General features: G+C 56.7%; 1 protein-coding gene across 1 annotated transcript in view; it reads left to right on the top strand.

Annotated features, from left to right (window-relative positions):
* Positions 1-3,439: 3,439 nt before the first annotated feature.
* The window catches only part of LOC148135294 (complexin-3-like), a 50,024-nt gene continuing 33,418 nt past the window's right edge, over positions 3,440-20,045 (top strand). Inside the window, exons 1-3 of the mRNA XM_087985033.1 lie at positions 3,440-3,936; positions 7,695-7,944; positions 9,242-9,329. Of these exons, the coding sequence (XP_087841159.1) occupies positions 7,787-7,944; positions 9,242-9,329 (246 nt within the window). The 5' untranslated portion in view covers positions 3,440-3,936; positions 7,695-7,786. The remainder of the gene's footprint in view (positions 3,937-7,694; positions 7,945-9,241; positions 9,330-20,045) is intronic.

The raw sequence follows: 20,045 nt of genomic DNA, 5'->3' as shown, positions 1-20,045 counted from the left end.
AGCACATCCTTCCTTAGAAACACAATCTGACCAGAGCTTTATACAGCCTCAGCAATATTCTAGCCGTCTTGAAATGAATGTTCACGTTACATTTGCCTTCCTAACTACCAACTGAACCTGCATCCTAACATTGAGAATCCTGAACTCGGAGTCCTAAGTCCTTTTGCGCTTCAGATTTCCAAAGACATTTTTCTAAACAGCAAGAGGCTATGCCTCATGTCTGCCTACCAAAGGGCATAACCTGACTTTCACATTGTATTCCATCTCCTAGCCTGCCCAGGTCCTTCTGCAGTCTCCCCACTTCCTCATCATTACCTGTCCTCCACCTATCTTTGTGTCGTCTGCAAACAATGCCCTCAGTTCCTTCATTCAGATCATTAATGCATAACAAGACTAGCTGTGGTCCCAACATGGACACCTGCGGAACTCCACTAGTCACTAGCTGCCATCCCCTCTCTCTGCCTTCTGTCAGTCAGCCAATCCTCTATTCATGGTGTTCCTGTGAGGCACCTTGTCAAAGGCCTTATGGAAATCTAAATAGATCAAGTCCACTGGCTCTGTTTTGTCAAACTTGCTTGTCAGCTCATTTTCTGGAGTTTAGGGAATATTGGAAGATTATATCCAATGCATCGGTCGGGCTCCAACTGCTTGCTTTGGAGGGCCAAGCATGCAGACCTTTTAGATGGAGGGACTTGCTTGTGACTTCCATTAGCTTTCTAGTTGTACTTGGTTAGTCAGAAGTCACGTGATCGCAGGTTAGAGCCCAACTGGCCCATTTGTAATCACATGTTTTTGGAGTGCTGTTACTTTGTCAGGTGGCTTGACAGAGGGACAGTGCTCTGAAAGCAGAGATTTCAAATAAACCTGTTGGGGTCATGTGACTTCCAACTTCATCCAACACTGGCACTTCCACATCATACTTGGCTAATGATGGGGATTACACCTCTCTCCTCCTTCCTTCTCCCTGCTTTTCAATTATTCTTGGGACCCAGTATGAAGTCAAATAGCAAGTACTCAGTGAAAATCTCTGCCGTGTCTTTGTTTCCCATTATTAATTCCTAAGCCCTTGTGCTCTAAGATGGGAGGCCAGCAATCTTAGCTACTCTTCCATCTAATGAACCTGTGGAAGGTTTTGCTGTTTGATTGTATGTCTTTGTAGTTTACTCTTGTATTCCAGGCTCTTTAGGCCATCCTTTGCTCGTTTCTGACATTTTCCCAAATGTCTCAGCTTCCAATAGTTACTGAAGTATCGTACGTCTTTTCCTTTAAATTTTATACCACACTTAGCCAGGGGTGCTGCATCTTTCTCCTGGTGTCTTTTCCAAGGGAATATATCCTTGAGTTTTGAAAAGTTGTCTTAAATACCTGCCACTACTTTTCTGTTTGCTTAACCAGTCCACTTTAGCCAATTAGTCCATAATACCCTTTAGTTTTAAATACTAGTTTCAGGCCCCACATACTCACTCCTCAGTCTAAATGAGAAATCCTAACGTGGATCAAATGGCCATCACCTTACTCTGCACAGCTGGTACACCTTTAGGAACTAAGTCTTCAGGACGTCTCAAAGTACAGTGTCATGAACTACCTTACAGGCAATGCGTTATCTGAAAAGCGAGAGTTCCAATGTGGCTTTCTGTTGAAGGCTATTTCATAGAAGAATCCCTACAGTGTGGGAACAGGCCATTTGACCCAACAAGTCCACACCAACCCTCCGAAGAGTAACCCACCCAGACCCGTTTTTCCCCCTACCTGATTATTCTACATTCACCCCTGACTAATGCACCTAACCTACCCTATGGGCAATTTCCCTGGCCAATTCACCTGACATGCACATCTTTGGAGTGTGGGAGGAAACCCATGCAGACACTGGGAGAATGTGCAAACTCCACACAGACAGTAGCCTGAGGCTGGAATTGAATTCGCGTCCCTGGCGCTGTGAGGAGTAGTACTAACCACTGAACTGCCCCAATTACAAGTTATAATTCCGGTGCCAATGCTATCCTCTCATGGAGCGTGGCTTGTAAGGTCTCCATGAGCAGGACCATAATTCCTCTGCCACAGATATTGACCACTCTATCCTGCTCTCTAGTGGCTGAGACTGCCCTCACCAGCGTTGGGTCTCCGTTTGCAATCATCTGACTTGAGACAACAGTACGGCCACAGGACAACACTTCCCATTTATTAAGAGCAGCTTCTGCCATAAAGACAAATGAGAGCAAGCAGAGTTTAGATTAGATTAGATTCCCTACAGTGTGGAAACAGGCCCTTTGGCCTAACAAGTCCACACCGACCCTGTGAAGAATAACCCACCCGGACCCATTTCCCTCTGACTGATGCACCTAACACTCTGGGTAATCTCGCATGGCCAATTTTTGTCCAGAAGTGGATTTCTCTCTGGACAGATGCTGCCAGGCCTACTGATGTTCTCCAGCTAATCCTGCTTTTGTTTCAGATTCCCATCATCCACTGAGTTCCATTCTATTTTAGGATTTACACATTAATTCTTTGGTTTTGTGGTTAGAGGCAGCTGTTTATGGTGAATGGTAGGATAAAGTAACTGTCCTCAGGCTTGAGTTGTTTGGGAACAGCCTTCTGTCTCTCTATTGTTCTCTCAGCCAAGCTGTTACTCTGCCCAGAAACCAGTGTTCAGGTGCCAGTACTGGTAATGTGGTATTTTATCTCTCCTCTCCCACTGCTTGAACAAAGCAACAGTGTAAACACAACTCTGGTAACTTCTTTTCAAAACTACAGCCACTTCTTCCCCAGTCCTTGGTTTTTAAGCAGTCCCTTTTCCCACAGTCTTTTCATCCCCCTTCCAGCTCTTCCTCTGTAACCCTCGATTCTCTGACTGATAAAAAAAAAATCTGAGTAGATAAACTATGACCTTGTTAAGTATGCAACCTCAACAACACTCTCATTTATAAAGCACTCTCAACAGTAAGGGCCCCTAATGTGGTCATGAGATAGATTTTAAAACCGGTGAGTTTGGGAAAGAGGTTTATGAGGGAATTCTGAATCCGCTGAAGGCAATGCTGCCAGTGGTGGGGTGATAGCAATCAGGTTGTTTAAGAGACCGAAAGAGTGCAGAGATTTTGGGGGCTGCTGTTGGAGGTTACAGTCATTGGGGGAATCAATGTATTGGGCAAAAGCCCCTCATTCCTGATGAAGGGCTTTTGCCCGAAACGTCGATTTTCCTGCTCCTCAAATGCTGCCTGACCTGCTGTGTTTTTCCAGCACCACTCTAATCTTGACTCTAATCTCCAGCACCCATTTCCACTGAGAGTCAATGGGGGGGGGGGAGACAAGGCCTCAACTGTCAGGCTATGGGTAGATTTGAAAACTAGGATAAAATTATTTGGTTAAGGATTATGATTATTACTCTCTCCATCAAACACTCCCAGGACAGGGCTAGATTCAGAGTAAAGCTCTCTCTACACTATCACCATTTGAACACTCCCATCATGGGCTTAGATACGGAATAAATGCTCTCTATTGTGTTTCCTGTCAACCCCCCCCAAAAGAAAATCAGACCTTCCCAGGACAGGGACAGCAAGGGTTTAGATCCAGAACACCTGCTACTGCCAGCCTAGGTAGTGACAGGCTGAGAGAGGTGTTATTGCCAAAGCCCTGCCCACCGGTAATCGCTGTCAGCACTGGTTATGGCCGAGGTCTTGGTCAGGTGAACGACTCCGTGTCCAAACAAGATAATTGGGTCACGTCTTGTGTGAGATCTCCGAAGGTAATCTGTTCTAAACGGATTGCTGTGGGTTTTCATGGGCCAGCTCCAGTCTGGACAGCGTTGTTGGGAGCTGTAAACTGTATACTTCGGGCAGCTCGCAATGCTACAGTGATGAGAAATTCAGGATCCTGAAGGAAGACGATAGACCTTGGAAACGGGTGTGGGAACAGTGATGTACTCCAGGGAGCTGTCAGGAGGTGCGTATTGGTCATTGTACATAGCCCTCTCTCTGTATGGCCAGGCTGAGGAAGGAAAGTGTTCTACATACTGTGTCTTCTTACATTGGGAGATATCTCCCAAATTTCAAAAGGTGCTGTCTGCAGTGTCCTTACTGTGGTTGGGCTCTGTACTGGATAATAAAGAAGTATTGGACTGTTTTCATTAAGAGAAGAATTATATCAATCATGCAAATTAATTGTGAGCGGTGTCAAAGATCGGCACTCATTTTCTCAAGCCCTGTGGTTACAGAGTAAAACTCTCACTGCACTCTGCCACCCCCCCAACCATCATACACTCTCAGGACAGGGACAGCGCAGTGTTAGATACGGAGTAAAGCTCTCTCTACACTGTTCTCTCCCCCCCCCATCAAACCCTCCCAGGACGGAGACAGCACAGTGTTAGATACAGAGTGAAGATCCCAACCGCGCCCCCCCTATCAAACCCTCCCAGGACGGGGACAGCACAGTGTTAGATACAGAGTGAAGATCCCAACCCCACCCCCCTATCAAACCCTCCCAGGACGGGGACAGCACAGTGTTAGATACAGAGTGAAGATCCCAACCCCCCCCCCCCCCCCATCAAACCCTCCCAGGAGGGGGACAGCACAGTGTTAGATACAGAGTGAAGATCCCAACCCCCCCACCGTCAAACCCTCTCAGGACGGGGACAGCACGGGGTTAGATACAGAGTGAAGATCCCCACATACGTTCGAGACACCACCCACCTCCTCCAAGACTTCTGTTTCCCCCGCCCCCAACGCCACATCTTCACCATGGATATCCAGTCCCTCTACACCTCCATCCGCCATGACCAGGGCCTCCAAGCCTTCCGTTTCTTCCTCTCCCAACGTCCCCATTAGTACCCTTCCACCGACACTCTCATTCGTTTGGCCGAACTGGTCCTCACCCTTAACAATTTCTCCTTCGAATCCTCCCACTTCCTCCAGACCAAAGGGGTAGCCATGGGCACAGTATGGGCCCCAGCTATGCCTGTCTCTTTGTTGGCTACGTAGAACAGTCCATCTTCCGTAGTTACACCGGCACCACTCCCCACCTCTTCCTCCGCTACATTGATGGCTGCATTGGCGCCACCTCGTGCTCCCGCGAGGAGGTTGAGCAATTCATTAACTTCACCAACACATTCCACCCTGACCTTAAATTTACCTGGACCATCTCTGACACCTCCCTCTCCTTCCTGGACCTCTCCATCTCCATTAATGATGACTGACTCGACACTGACATTTTTTACAAACCCACCGACTCCCACAGCTCCCTGGATTACACCTCTTCCCACCCTACCTCTTGCAAAAATGCCATCCCATATTCCCAATTCCTCCGCCTCCGCCGTATCTGCTCCCAGGAGGACCAGCTCCACCATAGAACACACCAGATGGCCTCCTTCTTTAGAGACCACAATTTCCCTTCCCACGTGGTTAAAGATGCCCTCCAACGCATCTCGTCCACATCCCACACCTCTGCCCTCAGACCCCACCCCTCCAACCGTAACAAGGACAGAACTCCCCTGGTGCTCACCTTCCACCCTACCAACCTTCGCATAAACCAAATCATCCGCCGACATTTCCGCCACCTCCAAAAAGACCCCACCACCAGGGATATATTTCCCTCCCCACCCCTCTCCGCCTTCCGCAAAGACTGTTCCCTCCGTGACTACCTGGTCAGGTCCACGCCCCCCCCTACGACCCACCCTCCCATCCTGGCACCATCCCCTGTCACCGCAAGAATTGCAAAACCTGTGCCCACACCTCCTCCCTCACCTCCATCCAAGGCCCCAAAGGAGCCTTCCACATCCATCAATGTTTCACCTGCACATCCACAAAATCATTTATTGTATCCGTTGCTCCCGATGCGGTCTCCTCTACATTGGGGAGACCGGACGCCTCCTTGCAGATGGCTTTAGGCAACATCTCCAGGACACCCGCACCAATCAACCCCACCGCCCCGTGGCCCAACATTTCAACTCCCCCTCCCACTCTGCCGAGGACATGCAGGTCCTGGGCCTCCTCCACCGCTGCTCCCTCACCACCCGACGCCTGGAGGAAGAACGCCTCATCTTCCGCCTCGGAACACTTCAACCCCAGGGCATCAATGTGGACTTCAACAGTTTCCTCATTTTCCTTTCCCCCACCTCACCCCAGTCCCACACTTCCAGCTCAGCACTATCCCCATGAGTTGTCCTACCTGCCTATCTTCTTTTCCACCTATCCACTCCACCCTCCTCTCTGACCTATCACCTTCATCCCCACCCCCACTCACCTACTGTACTCTATGCTACTCTCTCCCCAGCCCCACCCTCCTCTCATTTATCTCTCCACCCTTCAGGCATTCTGCCTGTATTCCTGATGAAGGGCTCCTGCCCGAAACGTCGATTTTCCTGCTCCTCGGATGCTGCCTGAACTGCTGTGCTTTTCCAGCACCACTCTAATCCAGCATCTGATTTCCAGCATCTGCAGTCATTGTTTTTACAGAGTGAAGATCCCAACCCCCCCACCGTCAAACCCTCCCAGGACACCTGAGGTGTTCCCTTGCCCAGAATCCAGAGACCTGTTTTCCCTTGAGCATCGGAGGCTTGGGGGTGACCTTGTAGATGTTTATAAGATCATGAGGGGCAAGATCTTTTTCACAGGGGAGGGGAGTCAAGAGCTAGAGGGAATAAGTTTAACGTGAAAGGGGAAAGATTTTAAAGAAATCTTTTTCATGCAGAGGGTGGTATGTGTACAGAATGAGCTGCCAGAGGAAGTGGTGGAGGCTGGTACAGTTACAACATTGAAAAGGCATCTGGATGGGTATATGAATAGAAAGAACTTAGAGAGATGCTGGCAGATAGGACTACATTAGGTTGGGTTATCTGGTCAGCCATAGAGGAGTTGGACCGAAGGGTCTGTACCTCTCAATGTCTCTATGACTGAAGGCAGAGAGAGATAGTGAACATGCTGATGTCTTCTGGCAACAACAACTGGGAACACTGGCACAAACCAATCAGTAACTTGCTGCTGGCCAAATCCCATTCTGCAACCCCTGTGCTGACCTGGTGGCCAGGTCTTACCTCTCCTCTCCCACTGCATGAACAAAGCAACAGTGTTAACACAGCTCACAAGGAACTTGTTTTCAAATGTATAGCAATTCCTTCATCAGCTGGAAAGTCAGCATGTACACAGGCCCTTCAGCCATACCTCCCAGTAATCCAGTCCCATTTACCTGTGTTTGGTCCATATCCCTCCATACCTATCCCATCCACGTCCCTGTCTAAATGGTCCTTAAATGGTAATACTGTACTCACTTGCAGCACTACCTCTGACAACCCGTTACAGAGACTCCCCACCCACTGTGTGGAAAACATGCCCCTGTGGACCTCTCACCTTAAACCTATGCACCCCCCGTTTTAAACACCCCTAGAAGGGGGGAAAAGCTGCCAGCTAGCCATGCCTCTTGTGACTTTATAGACCTCTATAAGGTCACCCCTCAGTCCCCTACACTCCAGGGAAAAACACAGTCCCCGCCTGTCCAACATCTCCTTGCACCTCACACCCTACAGTCCAGGGAGCAGCCCCGTAAACCCTCCCTGCACCCTTTCCAGTTTAATAATGTCCTTTCTATCGTCGGGTGACCAGAACTGCATGCAGTCCTTGGTTTTAAAACAGTACTTTTGCCATTTTAGTACAGAAGAGGGGAAGGAGATGGGGTCCTCACACTGACGATGGCTATCTGTTGGGTTTCAGGTCCTTGTGCATGTGCAGCCGCTCTGAGTTTCCTTCAAGCAGCACAGGATCTGCTCAGCTGTCTGTGAGTGACCGTCGGCCTGGTGGATAGGATGAACTCGCTGCTCAAGGAGGTGTTTGGTGATTCCCTGCAACAGTTACTGTGCTGCGTGTCAGCACAGGCAGACAGGAAAAGCCCAGGCATCAGTCATCGTGGCCGAAGGAGCCGGGAGGATTACCTGGGGCAGCTGCGAGATCTGGAGGAGGAGAAGTATGTGTCACAAGCAGGGATTGATGGCAGGCTGTTTGACTGGGAGTGGCTTCACAGCCTGGGTTCCTGACTTCCCCCAGCACATTTCACACACCCTGAAATATCATCCCGTGGTTTATGACGCAGCAGTCCAGTATTTTGATTTTTAAGAACTTACTTGTGAGATGATTTTGCCCCTTTGCCTGTGGGGTTGCCCCTCCCCCACACCAATGATGGGGAATACTACAGGGTTACCCCTTTATCCTGTCCCACCACCGAACACACTGAGGCCAGTCAAATACATTTGGCCTTCAGTCCCCCCCACTCCCCATATAGCACCATTCGGCCCTCTCTCTGTGGAAATGTCAGAGTTAGGTTATGGCCAGGGGAGGAGGCCATTCAGCCCATCCCTGCACCCTATCCCCTGTAGACGTCCTTCCAATGAGAGCTTCTCCATTTTCCTTTTAAAGTCACCCACTACGTTAGAGCCCGGGTGTCCTTGCAGAAGGAGTACGCGGTGTCCACCAACACCCTGGAGTTGTTCAGGGAGAGGTGGGGGCCGCAGGGAGTGGAGTGCATCATTTCTCCCTCCAACTCTATTTTGATTTAGTCCCTACCCTCCCCTTCACTGTTTGATCACACAGCACTGCCCTTTGATGTGAAGGGCAGTGTTTGTCACTGGCCACCCGGGTGTTTTCCTATCTTCCTGGTGGTGGAATTTGAATAAAGATTCGTGCACTTTGTGTCTTTCACTGTGTCTCACACCTGCACACCATGGGTGCTGGGAAAAAAATAAGCACTACCGCACTTAGATGGTAGTGTGGGGGTTAAAAAATTTTAAAAAAAGAAAAAAAAAGAAAGAAAAAAATAAATAAATAAAGTCACCCATTGTGTGACTCCCTCCCTCACTGGCTCCTCCCCATCCCAGGGCAGTGACCACTTGCTTTACAAAACAGTTTGCCATCACGTTCTCTCCAAGAAACACTGCCTTCCCAACACCCCAGCATCCGTGGACTCACTGCTCCCCACCAGCTCAGATTTCCTTTCTGTCTGCTAAAGATTTCATGCTCTCCTCCCCCCCCCCCCCCCCCCACAGCTCCCCACTTTCCCATATCCTCGTTTTCACATTCTGCTCCACACGGAGTAGCTCCTTTCTGGGCCCAGGGTTTGGGGGGATAGTTCGCATGGATTTCTCCCTCCCCCTTCCCTGACGGGATTATTCTGATCTTTGGGTACCATGGTTTAAACCTCTCCACGTTTACAAGTTGGTGATGGGGCGATATTGGTTTCTGGCTCACAAAGTGCTTACTGTTGGCAGGAAGAAACGAGATGCAGACTTCGCCCGGCGGCAAGCAGAGAGAGCAGCGATGAGAATCCATCTGAGGGAGAAATACCAGCTCCAACAGGTATGGCCGCGCTCTCCACATATCATCCACCTCACTAGACATGACAGCACCCACTCCCTCAGCACCCACTCCCTCAGCACTGACCCTCCCTCAGCACTGACCTTCCCTCAGCACCCACTCCCTCAGCACTGACCCTTCCTCAGCACCCACTCCCTCAGCACTGACCTTCCCTCAGCACACACTCCCTCAGCACTGACCCTCCCTCAGCACCCACTCCCTCAGCACTGACCTTCCCTCAGCACACACTCCCTCAGCACTGACCCTCCCTCAGCACCCACTCCCTCAGCACTGACCCTTCCTCAGCACTGACCCTCCCTCAGCACTGACCCTCACTCAGCATTGACTCTCCCTCAGCACTGACACTCCCTCAGCACTCACTCCCTCTGCACTGACCCTCACGCAGCACCCACTCCCTCAGCACTGACCCTCACTCAGCATTGACCCTCCCTCAGTACTGACCCTCCCTCAGCACCCACTCCCTCAGCACTGACCCTTCCTCAGCACTGACCCTCCCTCAGCACTGACCCTCCCTCAGCACCCACTCCCTCAGCACTGACCTTCCCTCAGCACCCACTCCCTCAGCAATGACCCTTCCTCAGCACCCACTCCCTCAGCACTGACCTTCCCTCAGCACACACTCCCTCAGCACTGACCCTCCCTCAGCACCCACTCCCTCAGCACTGACCCTTCCTCAGCACTGACCCTCCCTCAGCACTGACCCTCACTCAGCATTGACTCTCCCTCAGCACTGACACTCCCTCAGCACTCACTCCCTCTGCACTGACCCTCACGCAGCACCCACTCCCTCAGCACTGACCCTCACTCAGCATTGACCCTCCCTCAGTACTGACCCTCCCTCAGCACCCACTCCCTCAGCACTGACCCTTCCTCAGCACTGACCCTCCCTCAGCACTGACCCTCCCTCAGCACCCACTCCCTCAGCACTGACCTTCCCTCAGCACCCACTCCCTCAGCACTGACCCTTCCTCAGCACCCACTCCCTCAGCACTGACCTTCCCTCAGCACACACTCCCTCAGCACTGACCCTCCCTCAGCACCCACTCCCTCAGCACTGACCCTTCCTCAGCACTGACCCTCCCTCAGCACTGACCCTCACTCAGCATTGACTCTCCCTCAGCACTGACACTCCCTCAGCACTCACTCCCTCTGCACTGACCCTCACGCAGCACCCACTCCCTCAGCACTGACCCTCACTCAGCATTGACCCTCCCTCAGTACTGACCCTCCCACAGCACCCACTCCCTCAGCACCCACTCCCTCAGCACTGACCCTCCCTCAGCAACCACTCCCTCAGCACTGACTCTCCCTCAGCACTGACCCTCCGACACTGCCCACTCCCTCAGCGTTGACCCTCTGACAGCACCCACTCTCAGCGCTGACCCTCCAACAGTGCCCACTCCCTCAGGGCTGAACCTCCGACAGTGCCCACTCCCTCAGCGCTGACCCTCCAACGGTGCGGCATTCCCTCAGCACTGACCCTCCGACAATGCCCACTCCCACAGCGCTGTCTCTCTGACAGCACCCACTCCCTCAGCACTGACCCTCCGACAGTGCCAGCTCCATCAGCACAGACCCTCCGACAGTGCGGCACTCCCTCAGCACTGACCCTCCGACAGTGCCCACTCTCTCAGCGCTGATGTTCCGACAGTGCCCATTCCCTCAGCACTGCCCCCTTGACGATGCGGCGCTCCCTCAGCACTGACCCTCCGACAGTGCAGCACTCCCTCAGCACTGACCCTCCGACAGTGCAGCACTCCCTCAGCGCTGACCCTCCGACAGTGCAGCACTCCCTCAGCACTGACCCTCCGACAGTGCAGCACTCCCTCAGCGCTGACCCTCCGACAGTGCCCACTCCCTCAGCACTGACCCTCCTATAGAGCCCACTCCCTCAGCACTGACCCCCTGACAGTGCAGAGCTCCCTCAGCACTGAGCCCCTGACAGAGCCCACTCCCTCAGCACTGACCCTCCGACAGTTTCCACTCCCTCAGCACTGACCCTCCGACAGTGCGGCGCTCCCTCTGCGGTGACCCTCCGACAGTGCAGCACTCCCTCAGCGCTGAATCTCCGACAATGCCCACTCCCTCAGCATTGACCCTCTGACAGCACCCACTGTCTCAGCACTGACCCTCCAACAGTGCCCACTCCCTCAGCACTGACCCTCCGACTGTGCGGCGCTCCCTCAGCACTGACGCATCGACAGAGCCCACTCCGTCAGCGCTACCCATCCAACAGTGCAATGCTCCTTCAACACTGACCCTCCGATAGTGCCTATTCCCGCAGCACTGACCCTCCGACAGTGCCCACTTCCTCAGCACTGACCCTCCAACAGTGCGGCACTCGCTCAGCACTGATCCTCCGACAGTGCCCACTCCATCAGCGCTGACCCTTCCACAGTGCTGCATTCCCTCAGCACTGACCCTCCGACAGTGCGGCACTCCCTCAGCACTGACCCTCCGACAGAGCACACACCCTCAGCATTGACCCTCCGACAGTGCGGCACTCCCTCAGCACTGACCCTCCGAAAGTGCGGCGCTCCCTCAGCATTGACCCTCCGACAGTGCGGCACTCCCTCAGCACTGACCCTCCGACAGAGCACACTCCCTCAGCATTGACCCTCCGACAGTGCGGCACTTCTCAGCGCTGACCCTCCCACAGTGCGGCACTTCCTCAGCGCTGACCCACTGACAGTGCAGCACTCCCTCAGCACTGACTCTCCAACAGTGCAGCACTCCCTCAGCACTGACCCTCCAATAGTGCGGCACTCCCTCAGCGCTGACCCTCCGACAGTGCGGCACTCCATCAGCACTGACCCTCTGACAGTGCAACACTCCCTCAGCACTGACCCTCCGACAGTGCGGCACTCCCTCAGCGCTGACCCTCTGACAGTGCCCACTCCCTCAGCGCTGACCCTCCGACAGTGCGGCACTCCCTCAGCACTGACCCACCGACAGTGCGGCGCTCCCTCAGCACTGACCCTCTGACAGTGCGGCACTCCCTCAGCACTGAACCTCCCACAGTGCAGCACTCCCTTAGTGCTGACCCTCCCACAGTGCACCACTCCCTCAGCATTGACCCTCCGACAGTGCGGCGCTCCCTCAGCACTGACCCTCCTACAATTCGGCACTCCCTCAGCGCTGACCCTTCCACAGTGCTGCATTCCCTCAGCACTGACCCTCAGACAGTGCGGCACTCCCTCAGCACTGACCCTCCGACAGAGCACACTCCCTCAGCATTGACCCTCCGACAGTGCGGCACTCCCTCAGCACTGACCCTCCGAAAGTGCGGCGCTCCCTCAGCATTGACCCTCCGAACGTGCGGCACTCCCTCAGCACTGACCCTCCGACAGAGCACACTCCCTCAGCATTGACCCTCCGACAGTGCGGCACTTCTCAGCGCTGACCATCCCACAGTGCGGCACTTCCTCAGCGCTGACCCACTGACAGTGCAGCACTCCCTCAGCACTGACCCTCCAACAGTGCAGCTCTCCCTCAGCACTGACCCTCCAACAGTGCGGCACTCCCTCAGCGCTGACCTTCCGATGGTGCGGCACTCCCTCAGCACTGACCCTCTGACAGTGCAACACTCCCTCAGCGCTGACCCTCCGACAGTGCGGCACTCCCTCAGCGCTGACCCTCTGACAGTGCCCACTCCCTCAGCGCTGACACTCTGACAGTGCGGCACTCCCTCAGCACTGACCCACCGACAGTGCGGCGCTCCCACAGCACTGACCCTCTGACAGTGCGGCACTCCCTCAGCACTGAACCTCCCACAGTGCAGCACTCCCTTAGTGCTGACCCTCCCACAGTGCACCACTCCCTCAGCATTGACCCTCCGACAGTGCGGCGCTCCCTCAGCACTGACCCTCCTACAATTCAGCACTCCCTCAGCGCTGACCCTTCCACAGTGCTGCATTCCCTCAGCACTGACCCTCCGACAGTGCGGCACTCCCTCAGCACTGACCCTCCGACAGAGCACACTCCCTCAGCATTGACCCTCCGACAGTGCGGCACTCCCTCAACACTGACCCTCCGAACGTGCGGCGCTCCCTTAGCATTGACCCTCCGACAGTGCGGCACTCTCTCAGCACTGACCCTCCGACAGAGCACACTCCCTCAGCATTGACCCTACGACAGTGCGGCACTTCTCAGCGCTGACCCTCCCACAGTGCGGCACTTCCTCAGCGCTGACCCACTGACAGTGCAGCACTCCTCAGCACTGACCCTCCAACAGTGCAGCACTCCCTCAGCACTGACCCTCCAACAGTGCGGCACTCCCTCAGCGCTGACCTTCCGACAGTGCGGCACTCCATCAGCACTGACCCTCTGACAGTGCAACACTCCCTCAGCGCTGACCCTCCGACAGTGCGGCACTCCCTCAGCGCTGACCCTCTGACAATGCGGCACTCCCTCAGCACTGAAACTCCGACAGTGCGGCACTTCCTCAGCACTGACCCTCCGACAGTGTGGCACTCCCTCAGCACTGACCCTCCGACAGTGCGGCAGTCCCTTAGCACTGACCCTCCGACAGTGCGGCACTCCCTCAGCACTGACCCCCTGACAGTGCGGTGCTCCCTCCGACAGTGCCCACCCCCTCAGCACTGACCCTCCAACAGTGCCCACTCCCTCTGCGCTGACCCTCTGACAGCACCCACTCTCTCAGCGCTAACCCTCCAACAGTGCCCACTCCCTCATCTCTGACCCTCCAACAGTGCCCGCTCCCTCAGCACTGACCCCCTGACAGTGTGGCGCTCCCTCAGCACTGACCCTCCGACAGAGCACACTCCCTCAGCATTGACCCCCTGACAGTGCGGCGCTCCCTCAACACTGACCCTCCGACAGTGCCCAATCTCTCAGCGCTGACCCTCTGACAGCACCCACTCTCTCAGCGATGACCCTCCGACAGCGCCCACTCCCTCAGCACTGACCCTCTGACTGTGCCTACTCCATCAGCGCTGATCCTCCGACAGTGCGGCACTCCCTCAACGCTGACCCACTGACAGTGCAGCACTCCCTCAGCACTGACCCTCCAACAGTGCAGCACTCCCTCAGCGCTGACCCTCCGACAGTGCGGCACTCCCTCAGCACTGACCCTCCGACAGTGCAGCACTCCCTCAGCGCTGACCCTCCGACAGTGCGGCGCTCCCTCAGCACTGACCCTCCTACAATTCGGCACTCCCTCAGCGCTGACCCTTCCACAGTGCTGCATTCCCTCAGCACTGACCCTCCGACAGTGCGGCACTCCCTCAGCACTGACCCTCCGACAGAGCACACTCCCTCAGCATTGACCCTCCGACAGTGCGGCACTCCCTCAGCACTGACCCTCCGAAAGTGCGGCGCTCCCTCAGCATTGACCCTCCGAACGTGCGGCACTCCCTCAGCACTGACCCTCCGACAGAGCACACTCCCTCAGCATTGACCCTCCGACAGTGCGGCACTTCTCAGCGCTGACCATCCCACAGTGCGGCACTTCCTCAGCGCTGACCCACTGACAGTGCAGCACTCCCTCAGCACTGACCCTCCAACAGTGCAGCTCTCCCTCAGCACTGACCCTCCAACAGTGCGGCACTCCCTCAGCGCTGACCTTCCGATGGTGCGGCACTCCCTCAGCACTGACCCTCTGACAGTGCAACACTCCCTCAGCGCTGACCCTCCGACAGTGCGGCACTCCCTCAGCGCTGACCCTCTGACAGTGCCCACTCCCTCAGCGCTGACACTCTGACAGTGCGGCACTCCCTCAGCACTGACCCACCGACAGTGCGGCGCTCCCTCAGCACTGACCCTCTGACAGTGCGGCACTCCCTCAGCACTGAACCTCCCACAGTGCAGCACTCCCTTAGTGCTGACCCTCCCACAGTGCACCACTCCCTCAGCATTGACCCTCCGACAGTGCGGCGCTCCCTCAGCACTGACCCTCCTACAATTCAGCACTCCCTCAGCGCTGACCCTTCCACAGTGCTGCATTCCCTCAGCACTGACCCTCCGACAGTGCGGCACTCCCTCAGCACTGACCCTCCGACAGAGCACACTCCCTCAGCATTGACCCTCCGACAGTGCGGCACTCCCTCAGCACTGACCCTCCGAACGTGCGGCGCTCCCTTAGCATTGACCCTCCGACAGTGCGGCACTCTCTCAGCACTGACCCTCCGACAGAGCACACTCCCTCAGCATTGACCCTACGACAGTGCGGCACTTCTCAGCGCTGACCCTCCCACAGTGCGGCACTTCCTCAGCGCTGACCCACTGACAGTGCAGCACTCCTCAGCACTGACCCTCCAACAGTGCAGCACTCCCTCAGCACTGACCCTCCAACAGTGCGGCACTCCCTCAGCGCTGACCTTCCGACAGTGCGGCACTCCATCAGCACTGACCCTCTGACAGTGCAACACTCCCTCAGCGCTGACCCTCCGACAGTGCGGCACTCCCTCAGCGCTGACCCTCTGACAATGCGGCACTCCCTCAGCACTGAAACTCCGACAGTGCGGCACTTCCTCAGCACTGACCCTCCGACAGTGCGGCACTCCCTCAGCACTGACCCCCTGACAGTGCGGTGCTCCCTCCGACAGTGCCCACCCCCTCAGCACTGACCCTCCAACAGTGCCCACTCCCTCTGCGCTGACCCTCTGACAGCACCCACTCTCTCAGCGCTAACCCTCCAACAGTGCCCACTCCCTCATCTCTGACCCTCCAACAGTGCCCGCTCCCTCAGCACTGACCCCCTGACAGTGTGGCGCTCCCTCAGCACTGACCCTCCGACAGAGCACACTCCCTCAGCATTGACCCCCTGACAGTGCGGCGCTCCCTCAACACTGACCCTCCGACAGTGCCCAATCTCTCAGCGCTGACCCTCTGACAGCACCCACTCTCTCAGCGATGACCCTCCGACAGCGCCCACTCCCTCAGCACTGACCCTCTGACTGTGCCTACTCCATCAGCGCTGATCCTCCGACAGTGCGGCACTCCCTCAACGCTGACCCACTGACAGTGCAGCACTCCCTCAGCACTGACCCTCCAACAGTGCAGCACTCCCTCAGCGCTGACCCTCCGACAGTGCGGCACTCCCTCAGCACTGACCCTCCGACAGTGCAGCACTCCCTCAGCGCTGACCCTCCGACAGTGCGGCACTCCCTCAGCACTGACCCTCCAACAGTGTGGCACTCCCTCAGCACTGACCCTCCAACAGTGCGGCACTCCCTCAGCGCTGACCCTCTGACAATGCGGCACTCCCTCAGCACTGACCCTCCGACAGTGCGGCACTTCCTCAGCACTGACCCTCCGACAGTGCGGCACTCCCTCAGCACTGACCCCCTGACAGTGCGGTGCTCCCTCCGACAGTGCCCACCCCCTCAGCACTGACCCTCCGACAGTGCCCACTCCCTCTGCGCTGACCCTCTGACAGCACCCACTCTCTCAGCGCTAACCCTCCAACAGTGCCCACTCCCTCATCTCTGACCCTCCAACAGTGCCCGCTCCCTCAGCACTGACCCCCTGACAGTGTGGCGCTCCCTCAGCACTGACCCTCCGACAGAGCACACTCCCTCAGCATTGACCCCCTGACAGTGCGGCGCTCCCTCAGCACTGACCCTCTGACAGTGCCCAATCCCTCAGCGCTGACCCTCTGACAGCACCCACTCTCTCAGCGATGCCCCTCCGACAGCGCCCACTCCCTCAGCACTGACCCTCTGACTGTGCCTACTCCATCAGCGCTGATCCTCCGACAGTGCCATCTCGCTCAGCGCCGACCCTCTAACAGTGCAGCGCTGCCTCAGCACTGACCCTCCGACAGTACCCACTCCCTCAGCACTGACCCTCCGACAGTGCGGCGCTCCCTCAGCACTAACCCTGTGACAGTGCCCATTCCCTCAGCACTGACCCTCCAACAGTGCAGCACTCCCTCAGCGCTGACCCTCCGACAGTGCACACTCTCTCAGTCCTGACCCTCCAACAGTGTGGCACTCCCTCAGCACTGACCCTCTGACAGTGCAACACTCCCTCAGCGCTGACCCTCCGACAGTGCGGCACTCCCTCAGCGCTGACCCTCTGACAGTGCGGCATTCCCTCAGCACTGACCCTCCAACAGTGCGGCACTTCCTCAGCACTGACCCTCTGACAGTGCAACACTCCCTCAGCGCTGACCCTCCGACAGTGCGGCACTCCCTCAGCACTGACCCTCCGACAGTGCGGCACTCCCTCAGCACTGACCCCCCTGACAGTGCGGTGCTCCCTCCAACAGTGCCCACCCCCTCAGCGCTGATCCTCCGACAGTACCCTTTCCCTCAGCACTGACCCTCCGACAGTGCGGCACTCCCTCAGCACTGACCCTCTGACAGTGCAACACTCCCTCAGCGCTGACCCTCCGACAGTGCAGCATTCCCTCAGCGCTGACCCTCTGACAGTGCGGCACTCCCTCAGCACTGACCCTCCGACAGTGCGGCTCTCCCTCAGCACTGACCCTCTGACAGTGCGGCACTCCCTCAGCACTGACCCTCCGACAGTGCGGCAATCCCTCAGCACTGACCCTCCGACAGTGCAGCAATCCCTCAGCGCTGACCCTCCGACAGTGCAGCACTTCTCAGCGCTGACGCTCCGACAGTGCGGCACTCCCTCAGCATTGACCCTCCGACAGTGCAGCACTCCCTCAGCACTGACCCTCCGACAGTGCGGCACTTCCTCAACGCTGACCCACTGACAGTGCAGCACTCCCTCAGCACTGACCCTCCAACAGTGCAGCACTCCCTCAGCGCTGACCCTCCGACAGTGCGGCACTCCCTCAGCACTGACCCTCCGACAGTGCAGCACTCCCTCAGCGCTGACCCTCCGACAGTGCGGCACTCCCTCAGCATTGACCCTCCGACAGTGCAGCACTCCCTCAGCACTGACCCTCCGACAGTGCGGCACTTCCTCAACGCTGACCCACTGACAGTGCAGCACTCCCTCAGCACTGACCCTCCAACAGTGCAGCACTCCCTCAGCGCTGACCCTCCGACAGTGCGGCACTCCCTCAGCACTGACCCTCCGACAGTGCAGCACTCCCTCAGCGCTGACCCTCCGACAGTGCGGCACTCCCTCAGCACTGACCCTCCGACAGTGTGGCACTCCCTCAGCACTGACCCTCCAACAGTGCGGCACTCCCTTAGCGCTGACCCTCTGACAATGCGGCACTCCCTCAGCACTGACCCTCCGACAGTGCGGCACTTCCTCAGCACTGACCCTCCGACAGTGCGGCACTCCCTCAGCACTGACCCCCTGACAGTGCGGTGCTCCCTCCGACAGTGCCCACCCCCTCAGCACTGACCCTCCGACAGTGCCCACTCCCTCTGCGCTGACCCTCTGACAGCACCCACTCTCTCAGCGTTAACCCTCCAACAGTGCCCACTCCCTCATCTCTGACCCTCCAACAGTGCCCGCTCCCTCAGCACTGACCCCTTGACAGTGCGGCGCTCCCTCAGCACTGACCCTCCGACAGTGCCCAATCCCTCAGCGCTGACCCTCTGACAGCACCCACTCTCTCAGCGATGCCCCTCCGACAGCGCCCACTCCCTCAGCACTGACCCTCAGACTGTGCCTACTCCATTAGCGCTGATCCTCCGACAGTGCCATCTCCCTCAGCGCCGACCCTCGAACAGTGCAGCGCTGCCTCAGCACTGACCCTCCGACAGTACCCACTCCATCAGCACTGACCCTCCGACAGTGCGGCACTCCCTCAGCACTGACCCTCAGACAGTGCGGCGCTCCCTCAGTGCTGACCCTCCACCCGTGCGGCCCTCCCTAAGTACTGACCCTCCGACAGTGCCCACTCCCACAGCACTGACCCTCCGATAGTGCCTATTCCCTCAGCACTGACCCTCTGACAGTGTGGGGCTCCCTCAGCACTGACCCATCGACAGTGCGTCGCTCCCTCAGCACTGGCCCACTGACAATGTGGCACTCACTCAGCACTGACATTCCGACAGTGCCCACTCCCATAGCATTGACTCTCTGACAGTGCCCACTCCCTCAGCACTGACCCTCCGACAGTGCGGCACTCCCTCAGCACTGACCTTCCAACTGTGCGGCACTCCCTCAGCACTGACCCCACGACAGTGTGGCACTCTCTCAGCACTGACCCTCCAACAATGTGGCTCTACCTCAGCACTGATCCATTGACAGTGCTCACTCTCTCATCACTGACCCTCCGACAGTGCAGCGCTCCCTCAGCACCGACCCTCCGACAGTGCCCACTCACTCAGCACTGACCCTCCGACAGTGCCCACTCCCTAAGCACTGACCCTCCGACAGTGCGGCACTCCCTTAGCACTGACCCATCGACAGTGCGGCGCTCTCTCAGCGCTGACCCTCCGACAGTGTCAACTCCCTCAGGACTGACCCTCCGACAGTGCGGCACTCCCTTAGCGCTGACCCTCCAACAGTGCCCACTCCCTCAGGACTGACCCTCCGACAGTGTGGCGCTCCCTCAGCACTGACCCTCCGACAGTGCGGCGCTCCCTCAGCACTAACCCTGTGACAGTGACCATTCCCTCAGCACTGACCCTCCAACAGTGCAGCACTCCCTCAGCGCTGACCCTCTGACAGTGCACACTATCTCAGTCCTGACCCTCCAACAGTGTGGCGCTCCCTCAGCACTGACCCTCTGACAGTGCACACTCTCTCAGTCCTGACCCTCCAACAGTGTGGCGCTCCCTCAGCACTAACCCTCCG

Source organism: Chiloscyllium plagiosum, unplaced genomic scaffold (genome assembly GCF_037043375.1).
Source record: "Chiloscyllium plagiosum isolate Xiang-an unplaced genomic scaffold, Cpla_swu_hap1 HiC_scaffold_50, whole genome shotgun sequence".
Taxonomy (NCBI): domain Eukaryota; kingdom Metazoa; phylum Chordata; class Chondrichthyes; order Orectolobiformes; family Hemiscylliidae; genus Chiloscyllium; species Chiloscyllium plagiosum.
This window is presented reverse-complemented; position numbering and strand designations above follow the sequence as displayed.